This window comes from Anthonomus grandis, chromosome 22, assembly GCF_022605725.1.
Source record: "Anthonomus grandis grandis chromosome 22, icAntGran1.3, whole genome shotgun sequence".
NCBI classification, from domain to species: Eukaryota; Metazoa; Arthropoda; class Insecta; order Coleoptera; family Curculionidae; genus Anthonomus; species Anthonomus grandis.
This window is the reverse complement of record NC_065567.1, coordinates 6,805,583-6,820,074: the sequence shown is the minus strand read 5'-3', so window position 1 is coordinate 6,820,074 and position 14,492 is coordinate 6,805,583. Positions and strand designations below refer to the sequence as shown.

Here is a 14,492-nt window from a genome sequence, read left to right as displayed (position 1 = left end):
CGGTTGAATTACCCGGTTAATAAAAAATTAAATTTTTTCGGCAAATCCCAGGTTGCTGTTTGGTTAATTAAATATTCGGAAACGCTTCGGTTGATTTTTTATAACTTGTTTGACTGTTGGCAGCTTTAATAATATCGATTTCTGTTTATGTTTATATGTTTAAATGTTTTAAAAGCAAATCAAACAAAGTAGTAACATTTTCCATTAAAAGATTGAAAGATTGCTACTGTTTTGATGTTTAAGAAACTAAAAACCAAACAAAAACAACCCAGTTCCATTGTAAGGGTCTCAGTTTTTGTTGCAATCAGTTACTGGCTTTTATAGTCGGCACCTATAAACAAATAAAATTAAAGTTATTAATAATTAAAGTAATTAAAAATTATGTTATTCTTCTACTATTCTCACTCGAGCTAAAATAAACCTAAAAAATCCACAAAAAATCAAATTGAGCAAGAACAAATTTTCAAAAACGGAGCGGGCATTAGGAAATCCTATGAATAATCTATTTGACCGACATTCTACCTTAAAATATGGGTTAATCCGATACCTCGTCGGTCTTAACCAGCTGATTTCACCGGTTAATTTCCAAACGTGGAGTTTTTGTACCGGGTTAATTCTGAACCCCTCGGTTACTGCCGGTGCAACCCGGTGTATCCACCGGTGAATACTGAAAAGCGCCCATTTTTCCTGTCATTTGTCACTGTCACTTTGTGATATAAAAATGTTTTAGATAAAATAAATATCATAAGTTGCAGAATTTAGTTTTCTTGTTTTTGCCTGGTGCTGTTGCTGCTAATAATTCAATAAATATGTCAGGGTTTGATGAAAACCCGTTTGGTGAACCCACTATAGATAACCCCTTTGCTGTAAGTTAGTATAGAAGGAAGGGTTAGGGTTCTATGCCTATTTTAAATTATAATTTTTACTCCTTTTGCTCCCCTCTGTATTTGGAGAAACATCTGAATGTTACTTTGTTAGAATCTCTTTGAGACCTAATTTTAATGTGTCAAATTGTATTAAACTTTATACCACTTTTCTATTTTAGGACCCATCAGTTCAGCAAGTAACAAGAAATACCAGTACCCATATTAAAGTAGAAGACTATAACCCATTCAACAACCAGTCCTCAGAAACATCATCACAAAAACATGTAAGCAGTTTTAAGTTATTTGTTATCAATTGATTAAATTAAAAAAAGATCATGACTAAACTGATACAACATACAATGATAAAATGATTTATTCATGTCAATAAATAAATTTAGGAAAGTCAACAAAAATATAAAATAAAAACATACATACTTAAAGTGTTAGAATAATAAACTTTGTAAAATAAAACATAAAAGGCTTTTGATACAGTTGATCATGGCTTATTACTAAGGAAGTCAGAACTGTTTCACTTTCCTGGGAGATTGATGGCTTGGTTTGCTGATTTTTTGTCAGGAAGGACCCAGAAAGTTTGCATTGGTAATGCTAGGTCCCGCAACATTGTTGTCTACTCTGGGGTTCGGCAGGGTGTCCATTGTTCTCTTCTGCTGTTTGATATATTTATTAATGATATTGCATCCTCTTTTGAAAATTGTAACTTGTTGATATTTCCAGATGATGTCAAATTTTATAGACAAATATCCTTTTCCCTTGATCAGGTTAGGTTGCAGCAGGATTTAAACAAATTTTATGAATGGTGTATTAATAATAAGTTATCTTTAAACATAAGCAAGTGTAATATTATACATTTTCACAAGAGAAATAAGAGGAATGATGTGTCTTATAGTGTTGCCGGCCATAATTCTCAGTACTGCAGCACGATAAAGGACCTTGGGATATGGTTTGATGAACAACCAACCTTTAATACACGATAATGATATAATCTTAAATTTGTCCAGGGTTCTTGGCTTTATGCTTTGCCAGTGTAGCATTTCTCACTGGAGACCTGCAAGAGAGTTTCTATCTCTCTTGTAGTTTCTCTGCTCGATTATGGTTCAATATTAGTCACCATTTTACATAAACAGCTGCTTAGGCTTGGAACGGGTTCAGAACAAGTTTGTTAGATTTTTGTCTGTTTAAGGTAAATATGAGATTTCCTAATAATCATATGACTATGCTATGCTAAATCTAAAAACTTTAAAACAAAGACATTAGTGATCATATAAATTGCCCTGAACTTCTGAGGATAATTTTCTTTAATGTGCCAACTAGAAACCTAAGATATAATCATTTATTTTCCCTGCCTTTTCATGACAATAATTATGCATGTCACTCTCCAATTGAGAGGACATTTTGGGCATTACCTTGTCTCAGTTTAGGCATCAGATTAGGGAAATTATTTGATGCTTTTTGTTAATTTTTTAAAATTTTTTATTATGGAAAATATTTTATTATTTATTATTTTTTAATTTTTAATATTTGTCATATTAGCTTTGAGTCAATGTTCTTTTTTTATATTGATTTATGGGTTATAGTTAAGTTATTGGATCAATTCGGTGTTAATGATGATTAAATGGTTAATATGGTTGTTAATTCTGTTATAATTTTATAGTTTATTATTATGGTAAGATTTTAAATGAATTATTATTATTATTAGTCTTTTTTGTAAAGGGATTGATCCCATAAAATAGGAATAAATAATAATATAACTTTACACAATATTTCACAATCAAAGTACTCTTTAGAATCATATGGTTGGACCCTTTGATGTAACACTCAATTACAAGAAAGTAAAAATATAAATAATACATATTATATTTTTAATCTTAAAAAAATAAATAAAAAATTTGAGTCAGTTTATAAAATGGTTTTCTGTTATTTTACTACTATAAGAAAATTTGTATATATCGGTCTTTTCTAGTGTCTTTATAGAACACAAAACTGTCAGAGCTGCTTAAAAAAAAGAGTTTTTTTTGTGTCTTTTTTTATCCTAGAAGCTTACAGGAGTGAATAGGGGTGCTGGGTGCAGTAAATTAATTATAAAATATAGGGAAACAGTATCTACTACATACCTAAATGCAAAAAAGCAGCTACAGGGTCTTTTTTTGAACAAAATAGAGGTCAAAAAATACTAAGAAAACAAAAGCTGCACATTTTTTTTCAAAACATACAATGCAAAAATTCCACAAGAAATGAAACTTGTTTTTTTGTGTAATGCTTATTCACTGACTTAAGAAGATATTGCTATACTGACATACAAATAAGCAAAATACTGAAAATTATTTGTTTGAAATTTGTTGACAATTATTTGGGAAAAAGGGTTGAAGAAACTATTCACATTATATTTGTTTAAATTTTGGATAACTATTTTATTGAAATATACTTACAAAGACGTTTAGTTAGATCCCAATGGAATTTTGCCACAATCGGATTATTCTTTTATTATCATAAACTATTTTCCAAATTTTCATTTGTTTTTTTTTAATTTAACAAAGGAGAAGTAACCCAACCAATGCATGGTCGAACCCAACCAAGAAAACACATTTTAATAATTATAATATTATTTTTATTTATTTTATCATTCTAAACAACAGGTGGGTACATCCTACCAATTTCAATAAAAAAATCATCAGTGAATATCAGTGTCATCAAAATAACTTCTCTTAAACAAAAATCCTGCCAAATATCCATCAAAATGTAATTATTTTCTTCCATATCGTCGAATTCCTCCTCAGATGTTCCACCAAGGTCGTTTTGTATTTTGAGTACACAGCGGGGTCATCAGGGTCAATAAAATTAATTGAGTGACCAATACTAAAAGGTTCAAACCCGTCCTGGTCTAATTTTTCATAGGATTTTCAGGAATCTGATATGGTAGTGTCAGGTTGGTCCAATGACTCCTAATAAGGTTTTGGCAGTCCTATCCTGAACAGGTACAAGAAAAAATTTTCTGATTTCTGTGTTGAAGCCTTCAAAAACCCACTGGCTCTCTATTCTTTTTCCTATTTTGTATTTTCTTTTTCCAAATTTCTTCCTGGCACTTCTAAGTTAGGTCAAATTATTAATATTTAGGTCTATCCTGTGACCGCAGGTGTTACAGTTGCTAGATCTTAAATCTAGAAGCCATTGTTTTTGTTTTGAAAAGCACTCAGTAATAGTTTTTTATCATTTTTATTTTAATTGCCACTTTTCCTAATGTGGTAATATTCAGCTCCACTCTATTTATATAACCAGAGAGAACATTCTTGAAAGTTCCAGAAGAGACATGGCAACCGCGTCTTTTAACGAAGTGTTTAAAATCATTTAGCCATGTAATCTAAGACATATATGTTATCACTTTAAAACTCGATTTCACTTTTTAAAAAAGGTTTATTTAATAAGATAATTATTATTTAATTAAAATAATTATTAAAACTTCAAAATTCAAATGGACATAGATTAAATATACAACTTAAAATGAATCTTACAGAACTAACTTAAAATTATCATATGTACTGTATTTATACAAAATAGTACAGCGGTGTCAGCAGTTCCCATGGTAGGAGCATCCGGCGTAGACAATGGTAGAGCTGCGTCAGCGGGTCCCATGGTAAAGGAATCAGGCCACCGGTTTGCTAATCGACGGAAATGGTATGTTGCCAATTCCTAGAACTGCTGACTCTGGTTGGTTGCGAAATAACACACGTGTGTGGTTTTGTATTTCAACATATAACATATATATAACATATATAATTACACCTTTATAATAAGAAGAAACAAGATAGATAGCAACAGAACGACGGTTTTAAAACATTTTGCCAATTTTATTGGAGGTTTCTGGTTTTCTATATTTTTTTAGAGTATTTGTGAAAGTAAGACCTAATATTTTAGGAAAAATGAAGAAAACGTAAATAAGTTCCCAAAAATGTGATTTTAAGCCACCTAACAGTGCCATTTACTTCAAATGTCGTAAGTGGTTGTTTTTTGCATAAAAAAAATATATAATTTACAAAAAAAAGTTCGTGTTTCCGCCAGCACATTTATAAACGTTATAATCAACACAAAGTGCCTAAACAAGAAATATCCCATTTATTGGTAAAAAAAACTGAAAACCGTTTTGCAAATAATTACCATTTTTGTCATCTGATTTAAATAAACATTAATAAAATAACATAATTAATTTAAAAAAAAACATTATAAATAATAAATATAAATAATACGTAATTGAATTATAAAAAATTTTATCCCTTGTCATCTGATGAAGAGTTGTCATCATCCTGTGAAATAATGATTAAAGGGTCAACCTCATGATCTATCAGGTTATCGACATCACACATTCTCTCTTTATTGATGTGCTCAAATGCTTTTTGCCAGTTTTTTGGAGTCAATTCTTCTTTGTTTTTTATTCAAGACACCTGAAATTCTTAATTCTATGCATTTTGTGTAAAAGCTAATTTTTTGACATAGTCACTTATTTTCTACCATTTTCAGTTTAAAGAGAAAATGTCTAATTTTAATTAGGCATCAGTATACCTGTTATATTTTTATAAATTTCGATACAAAATGATACTTATTCTAAAGCAATGATACTTTTTATTGCTCATTAATGCTTACAGTGCCAAAAAGAAAAACCACTTACATAGGTCAGTATTCAAGAAATTAAATTTAAGCATCCTTAACTAACTTAAAAACTAGGGTAATGATTAGTATTAGTCATACAATAAAATACAAGGAAAAATATATGGCCGTGTTCCCTACATTTTTATATCTATATATACAGTTATAAAAATAAGAGTGCATATCAAATTTCAAATCAAACTGAATTAGCTTCGCTATACGTTGGAATTTGCAAATAAAATAATACACATTTTCTTCCGGCACTTAATCTGTTTACTTGATAAAATTTATAAATCAACCAAAAAAGCCTTATCTTTTAAAAGCAAGTTCTTTTTCACTATTGTTTAAAAATCTTGTGGACGAAAAAATAAGTGTATTTCTTTATTGTAACTATTTGGTCTCTGTTTATTCAGATAAAAGATTTGTTTTTGATATTTTCCATAAATACAAGTCAGTTTCAACAAGATCGTTGCATCGCGTGGTAAATATGGGTCGCGCAAAGCATTGTAGCCCCGAAGAAATGCGTCTAATTTTGCAATTGAGGAGTCAAGATAAATCCTATGCATTTATTGCGAATATGCTTAAAAGATCTTGTGTAAACTCCAGAGTTTTAAAAATTCAAAATAAAACGGAAAATGTTTCTGAAAATCGAGGCCGTCTAACAAAAACCACAAGGAAGACTGATAAACTTTTTGTAAGTGAAGTCAGTAAACAACCTTTTTCCACATCTACCTCTATAAAACGAAATTGAAGCCTAAGTATTAGCACTAGGACGATAAGAAGACGTTTGCAAGACCAAAAATCATATGGTCGAGTGGTCAGAAAAGGCCCATTTCTAAGCAAAAAGAATATAAAACAAAAACTGGCATTTATTAAGAATAATTTTAATAAAAATTTTCAAAGAAATTGGTGCCACATACTTTTTAGTGATAAGACGAAGATCAACTTATTAGAATCAGATGGAAGATTATTCGTTAGAAGGAGGAAAAATAAGGAATATAATCCTAGGAACACAATAGGCACAGTTAAACATGGAGGTGGAAATATCAAACTGTGGGGCTATTTTTCCTACAATGGAGTACATCCCATATTTTGGATTAAAGGGACCATGACAAAAGAAATTTATTTTGATATCTTGGGTAGAGTCATGCTACCATATTATGCCAAAGAAAACATGCCTATAAGGTGGGTGTATCAACAAGATAACGACCCTAAACATACGGCACGGATTGTTAGACAATGGTTTACCCAAAATAGGGTTTCGGTTCTGGAATGGCCATCACAATCGCCTGACCTTAACGCTATTGAAAAGCTTTGGAAGGAGCTGAAAAACTGAATAGCTTGTAAAAACACAACAAATAAGTAAAATTTATGGAAGGAAGTTTAGGAAGCCTGGTACTCCATCCCAGTTGAAACATGCCAAAAGTTGATCAATTTGATGCCACGAAGATGCGCAGCTGTCCTCAAGAATAAAGGTTACTCTACCAAGTGACTGACTCGCTTATCTAATGATGTCGTTTGTTTTGCGGTACATTGCAATTATGATTGTTATGGCCATTTTTGAAAAATACTCTTATTTTTTTTGTCCACCATAAAACGTGTAAGAAATAAATTATTCATTTATAATTACAAATTAAACTGGCAAAGAATAACCTGTATTTATTTTTGTATCACTGATGGCATATGTTCTACAAATATCAAATCGTTATTGTTTTTTTCGCTATGTAGCACAATATATTATTAGGAATATTCAATAAAACCAGGCACTCTTATTTTTTTGGCCACCACTGTACATGCGACATGGATACCATTATTACGACCGCATGTAGTATGCAGCGAATTGAGGAACGAATAAATGATGAGCTCAACAGCTGTCTAATAAGTGCTTTTATATTTAAAGGATAATGGGTTAACTTTAAACCCTTCGAAATCTTCTGTAATTTTTTTTGGTCCAAATAAGGAATGGGCCTCTAAAAACCTCCATGTTAAAATCTATTATTAGAAAACAGGGAACACTTAATAACTTTTTTATTTTTCAGGATAAAAAATTGAAATTTGGTATATCGATAGAATTCCGGTTTAATAGAAAGTGACACTAACTTTTTTATTTTAAATAGGACAATTGGTACGGTATTACGTATTTTGATAGAAAATAATATTCTGAGAATAATGATACTCCATTTCCTACTTTTTGTTTTATATTCATAGAAAAAATACGTTTTAAATAAGGGTGCCATGAATGCGTTGAAAGTTTTAATTTTTAATGAAGTAATCTAGTTATCAAACTAGTATTTTTGGCCTTTACTTTATTTTTTTTTAAATAGCACGTTGTTGGGAACACCACTTTTGGAATGCAGAAGTTTTCCCAATAATTTTATATGAACCAATTTAAAAAATAGGTTAGATACAAACCCATAAGAAGAAAAAAACTAAGTAAAAAAATTAACGAATTTAATACTTAAAGTCAATAAAAATAGCACATATGGCAACAGGGGGCTTTGTAATGACACGCATGCCTATTTTTTTTCAACTGACATAATACATTAGGTTTTGTCAAACGTCATATTACTATTTAAGAATAAAAGAACACATTTTTTAATGCAATATTTTTTTCAATATCTTAATACTACATATTTTATTTAACATTTACCTAATATAGCGTAGGTACATACAAACGGTAAACAAACAGGAAAAATATCAGGTTTAGTAATTATTCTAATATAAAACTTTTTACATGTATTGTGCGAAAATGACAACCTTCTTGTCAAGTACGTTTGCTCGGGAATATAACGCACGGCATATCAACTTTTTCTTAATTGGTAAACATTTCAAATATTAGTAAACACTAAAATTCTTTCAAAAAACTGCGACGAATTTACTTAAATAACAAATAATAATTGCGCTTGACGAGATGTCATGTATTATGTCAATTGAAACATATACAGACCCCACAAAAATTATCGCATCACTTATTATTTCTTAAATAAGTATTTTAAATTTTTTGTCTGTTTTTTAAAATTTTATTGATATTGATAATTAAATCACCAAATAATACGACTTTTGCAACATTTATTTTAAATCAGTTCAATCTACAGAGGACAAACATTCTGATTTACCAAAACATACAAAAATTAAAAAAATTGTACAAAACATGTATACAAAAAAAATTAACTTTATTTAAGCCAATGAATTTCTAATAGCGTGTGTAACCGCCCCTGGCTCTAATTACAGCTTCCATTCATCTTCGAAGGCTTCTAAACAGGTTCCGGAGGTATTCTTGCGGCACGTTTGGCCAGTTCTTATTGGTGCTGGATGGATGTTGCTGAATTTGCCATCCTAGATGATCCCAGACATGTTCTATCGAATTAAGGTCCGGGCTACGTGCAGGCCAATTTAGGGTGGGTAACTCGACCTCTTCTAAGTATTGCCGAGCAACTCTAGCAGCGTGTGGACGAGCATTCTCATGCATTAGCACAGAATTATCACCGATATATGGCATATAGGGAGGGCACTACATGGGGTTCTAGGATATCGGTTATGTACCTGTCAGGATTTAGTCGTCCATCATTCACTAGTACTAGCTCCGTGCGACCCTAAAAAGAAATTCCTCCCCAAACTATGATAGAGCCACCACCAAAGCTTTCAGTTTGACAAAAATTAACCTGATCGTGCCGTTCACCACGTCGCCTATATACTGGTACACGCCTATCTGATGAATATAGACAAAATCTTGATTCATCTGTAAATAAAATATTAGACCAATCTTGAATATTCCAATTTGCGTGTTCTCTAGCAATTTGCAATCTTGCTTCTCGATGTTCTGTGGTAAGTACCCTTGTCCGGGTCGTCTGAATAGTTGTCCTGTTCCTTGGTAGCGATTAACAACTCTGGATATGGTGCTTTGTTAAAGTCCCATTATCCGAGCGACGTATCTTTGACTGCGGCCATCTTCTATGAGCGCAATAATTCTAGCGGCTTCTTCATTAGTCACATGTCTTGTTAAACGTTCAGGCACATCCATTATTAACAATAAATTTAAATTTTCACTTTAGAATAACACCATTTGCTTAGAACGTTTTCGATCTCAATGCATTCGCCAACACAGGAATAATCTACGCGAGCATTTTTGCTTCAAAAAATATGTAAGAAATTCCGATCATTTTTTTGTCCATGATAAGAAACCAGAAATATCTTTTAAGTTGATACATATACAGATTGTCCCAAAAAATATTAAAAATATCTTAAAATACCAGTGATGCGATAATTTTTGTGGGGTGTGTATTTTTGAAACATATATAAACAATAAAATCGCGTCAAAACGCAGCCTCCTATTCAAGAAATCACAACCTTCTATGCTATTTTTATTAATTAAATTCGTTTATTTATTTGACTTAGTTTTTCTCTTCTTATGGCTTATTTATCAACCGATTAAAAAAAAAAGAAATAAAATTATTGGGAAAAAGAAACCGCATTTGAAAAGTGGTAGTTCCCAATAATGTGCTATTTAAAAAAATTAAGTAAATGCTAAAATTAATGGATTGGACATTTTAAATAGGCGTGTAAAAGATTTAAGTCATAAATTGAAAATGAAAACTATTTTTCCGTGATTATTTGATTAAAAATTAAAACCGTCAACGCAGTCGTGGCACCCTATTATTAACTATAACAAAAAATGCCGTTTTTGTATAAGTATAAAACACAAAGTAGCAAATGTTCATTGTATCATTATTCTCAGAATATTCTTTTCTATCGAAATACGTAATAATATACCAGTTGTCCTATTTAAAATAAAAAAGTTAGTGTCACTTCCTGTTGAACCGGAAGTGATGGAAAATAACAGAATATGTCAAAAGATACTCTTATAACTGTTCTACCGATATTCATTTGTTTATCTTGGAAAGTAAAAAAGTTATTAATTGTTCCCTTTTTTCTGTGTCCCCCGGTATACTTTAGTAAAATCTCTATATTTAATTGACATCTACACAAGAGGAAATTCATACCTCAAAGAACAAGAGTAATAAAATGGTCGTTTTTGGGAACTGAGAGAGTTCATAAATTGAACAGCAGCAAGTCAGTCAAGAAAATTAAGAAAATCTCAAATAGTATTAGGCATTTCATTACAAAAAAAATTGGAAATTCCTTCAAAATGTCTAATATTATCAAAAACTTATAAAAATATTTTATGTAATATATAAATAAAATGGATGAAGTCTTCGCAAGGACATTTTAAACTTCCAAATCCTCTTGTTATCCGCAAACATAAATAAATGCATTTTGTGTGGTAATATTTTTACTTCTATATTCATAATCGAGAAGGGTTATTGTTTGTCCGATGTTTTTTAGTTTTTTTTTTCATAAACATCGGTTGTCTATTTTAATTGTGTTAAGAGAATATCTAAACCATTCTCACAGCTCACATGTTCGGAATGCAGAAAGCTTTGACGAAATAATTTTCTAAAAGTTCTTTCGAATTGTATTGGCGTAGGCTTCTGCGAATTGCCACTTTGTTGTCTCATAATTCTGAAGTCTGAAGGGACAATCCTGATTAAATCCTCTAGTTCTAAGATATTTGAATCTCACCTTAGAAAGCCGCTGCTATAGAATAGAAAGTTTTTTAAAAATATTCTTTCAAATCTTCCATAACCATTTCTTCCAAAAAGTTAAGCTTTATTATCAGCTAAACTTTCCCTGAAAATAATTTTTTAACTTATTAGGATCTCAGAATTTAAAATCTCAAATCATTTATCAAATTTCTCAGCAACCTCTATAATCGTTTGAGCCTCAGGTCGTAAGTAGCACACCCAAGGTCATGTAATATTAATAATAATAATAATAATGACTTTATTTGTACATTCACATTTCAGATAACATATTGTCAAATCAAAATAAAAAAAAAAAGTGAATATTCAAAAAGGCGAGGTTCAGTTTGTCAGATTATAAATCTAACAACTGTTAAACTAACCTTAACATAACTCTAATAGTTAAATTGAAGACTAGAAAAGTAAATACTAAAAATCTTTTGATTTAATTAATTTTCATATATTATTTTATAATTCTTAAGTATACAATAAAAAGAAAGACAAAGATTGCTATTAATAAACTCCCTCAAATGTCGATACACCTTGCCCGTAACTTGTTAATTACATATTTTTTGAAATTAACTGGAAACATAGCAAGTACAACTGCAGGAAAATCATTTAGATGTTTCGCAATAAGATATGAAAAGGATCGTTTGAACAAGGAAGTAAAATTCACTGGAATTGTTAGCTTACCCTTAAACCTTATGTTTATATTATGGATATCAGTTCGAAATCGAATTTTATTATATAAGTATGGCGGAGATTTAAGCAATAAGACATTGTGATATAAACACACCATATTTAAATATCTTCTCTCAATCATAGACAACCGACCCTGATTGGTTGAAAGCCTGACTAATATGTTCATATTTGCGAATACCATATATTAAGTGAATACATGAATTTTGTAATTTCTGTATGTGACTCGATACAGCTGCAGTTATACAGGATCCGTAAACAATATCACAGTAGTTTAAACGTGATAATATTAAGGAGTCGCATAACAGGATTTTAAGTTTTCTATTGAAAATATGCCGTTGTTGATAAAGTAATTTTAAATTGAAATATGCTTTTTGTAGGGACTGATTAACATGATCAATAAAGCGAAGTTCATGACCCACATAAAGGTCTAAATTCGTCGTAACTGTTTTAATTTCCAAGATGTTATTTCCTAATTTATTAAAATTATTTAAAAAATTTAGTTTATCGTTAGATTTACCAAAAAGCATAGCTAAAGATTTTGTAGGATAAATTATGAGATTGTGATTTTTTGCTTCGTTAGAGAATTCATTTAAGTCAAAATTAAGTGCTGCCACGGCCCGATTACTTCCGCTTGGAAAGAAAGACAAGTATAGTTTAAGTATCTCTGGCGTATAAATGATTCTTACAAGCAGGGAGATGTTGCGCGTGCGTTTCGAATAAGTTCACTGGTAACATTGTTCCGTAAAATATTAGTTTTTTTCGCTAATCTACCTGTAATTTAATGACGTAATTGTGTCTGAACGATAATCTTGTGAGTTCTTAAGATGAGGTGAGGTGCAAATAAAGCAGAAGACCCTTCTAAGAAGCAAACAGTTGAGTATCACAAACTCAGCGAACGCATGGAGCAAATGGCCGCCCAGTTTACGCCCGAGTTGGAGACATTTAAATAAGATCTACGGGAAAAACCATCAAAAAAAACTTAAATTGCGTAGTGTAAGTGATGGCACAGATATTGATGAACTCGCAGATATGTTTACCGCCTTTGAAAAATCTGTTATGGAGTCTTTAAAGAGCCTGCAACGGAAAGTAGCGCAATTAAAGACGGATTCACCGATGCAAATAAATCAAAACAAAGTGCTAATACACGGCCTAGCACAACCATCTGTCAAATCGGATTTGTACGAAAACGTCAAACCTTTATTATCAACAAAACTCGAAGTGCACATAAACATGTCCGATATAAATTTTGGTCACCGGCTGGGGCGTAAAAATACCGGCCAAAAACAACCAAGGCCAGTTGTCATTTGTTTTTGTCAGCAGTGGCTACGGGACAATATATACTACCTTAAAACAAAACTTAAAGGTACCCGTATTTTATTTACTGAGCTGCTAACAACTGATAACCTTAAATTATTTAAATAAACGCGTGTGCATTTCCAAAATTCTTGTTGGACTGCAAGGGGTAGAGTGTTTGTGTGTTCTAAGGGGTCAAAAACGGTTGTGAATTTATTGGAAGAGTAAAAAAAAATGGTTGAAAATGGTTCGGGTAGTAAGTGCGAAATCAATGAGTAGCATGGAATAATTATAGAATTTTAAAAGGTATGACTTTCGTATTGGCTTAAATGGTTAATAGTTTGTAAAGCATAATTTTTTCTACCATATACATATCCAAATTATTAAAAAAAAACATTAATAATTAAATTTAATTTTTTTTTAAACAAAATTTTATATATAATGGTTTTTTTTTGTTGTATTAATAGAACCATTTGGTTATTTTTTCGGTAAATACCATGTTGCTAATATTATTACGCTTATGTCAGGATCGATGTTATAGAAATGCTTCTTATAAACAAACATCTATCCATCTACAATATCTCTGTTAATATTATTTATACGTGTGTTATTAGGATTAGGTAATATAATAGTATTTCGTCACGATTTTGATAAATATAAAGGATGTAACTGTAATCCAATTATAATGATAAGTAAATTTGAGTTTGGTCGTGGAGCGGGGGTATTGGTGTGTGCAGTGGGTGGTGGGAAGGACTTCTGGAATTTCGGTGACAGAAATGGATGATTTCGAATCTTTACATGCAAATGGGCAGGGAATATTTACAAAAGACCATCTGTGCATAGCACATCTTAATGTTCGATCCCTAAATACCGGGTTTCATGAACTTGTTACCTATATTTCTAAGTACAACTTTCATTTGTTTGGCTTATCAGAAACGTGATTGACACCCCAACATGACTCTAATACTCAATCAATCATGGGGTATACATTATTGAGAAATGAGGTGTTGGAATTTATATAAAAACCAAATTAAATTTCAGAAAATAGAACTCGACAATATAAATAATGCTTGTGAAATTATTAGTGTTAAGATTCAGCACAAGAAAATTTTTTTTGCTTCTATTTACCGACGGTAAATAGAAGCTCAGAAGCATTCTCCTTCAATATAAATTTATTCATGGATAGTTTGGAAAACCTTTTAAATTTGTCAGTACCCTTTTATGATCACGTTATTCTCATAGGAGATTTAAATATTAACTTACTACAGCAAAGTAACTCTAGATCAAGATTTTACACTTTACTCCAGTCATTTAATTTAAATCACCATATTAGAGACCCCACTCGGATAAATATTAATGCTCAAACCAACACTCTTCTAGATGTAATTATAATAAA

At 31.0% G+C, this 14,492-nt stretch overlaps 1 protein-coding gene across 2 annotated transcripts in view; it reads left to right on the top strand.

The window, feature by feature from the left end:
• The first annotated feature begins 698 nt into the window (after positions 1-698).
• The window catches only part of LOC126748226 (secretory carrier-associated membrane protein 1), a 73,358-nt gene continuing 59,564 nt past the window's right edge, over positions 699-14,492 (top strand). Inside the window, exons 1-2 of one of the 2 annotated variants that reach the window (XM_050457314.1) lie at positions 699-866; positions 1,046-1,150. In XM_050457314.1, the coding sequence (XP_050313271.1) occupies positions 810-866; positions 1,046-1,150 (162 nt within the window). In that variant the 5' untranslated portion in view covers positions 699-809. Of the gene's footprint in view, positions 867-1,045; positions 1,151-13,383; positions 13,403-14,492 lie in introns of those variants that run through there. The other variant, XM_050457315.1, reaches the window with a different exon arrangement.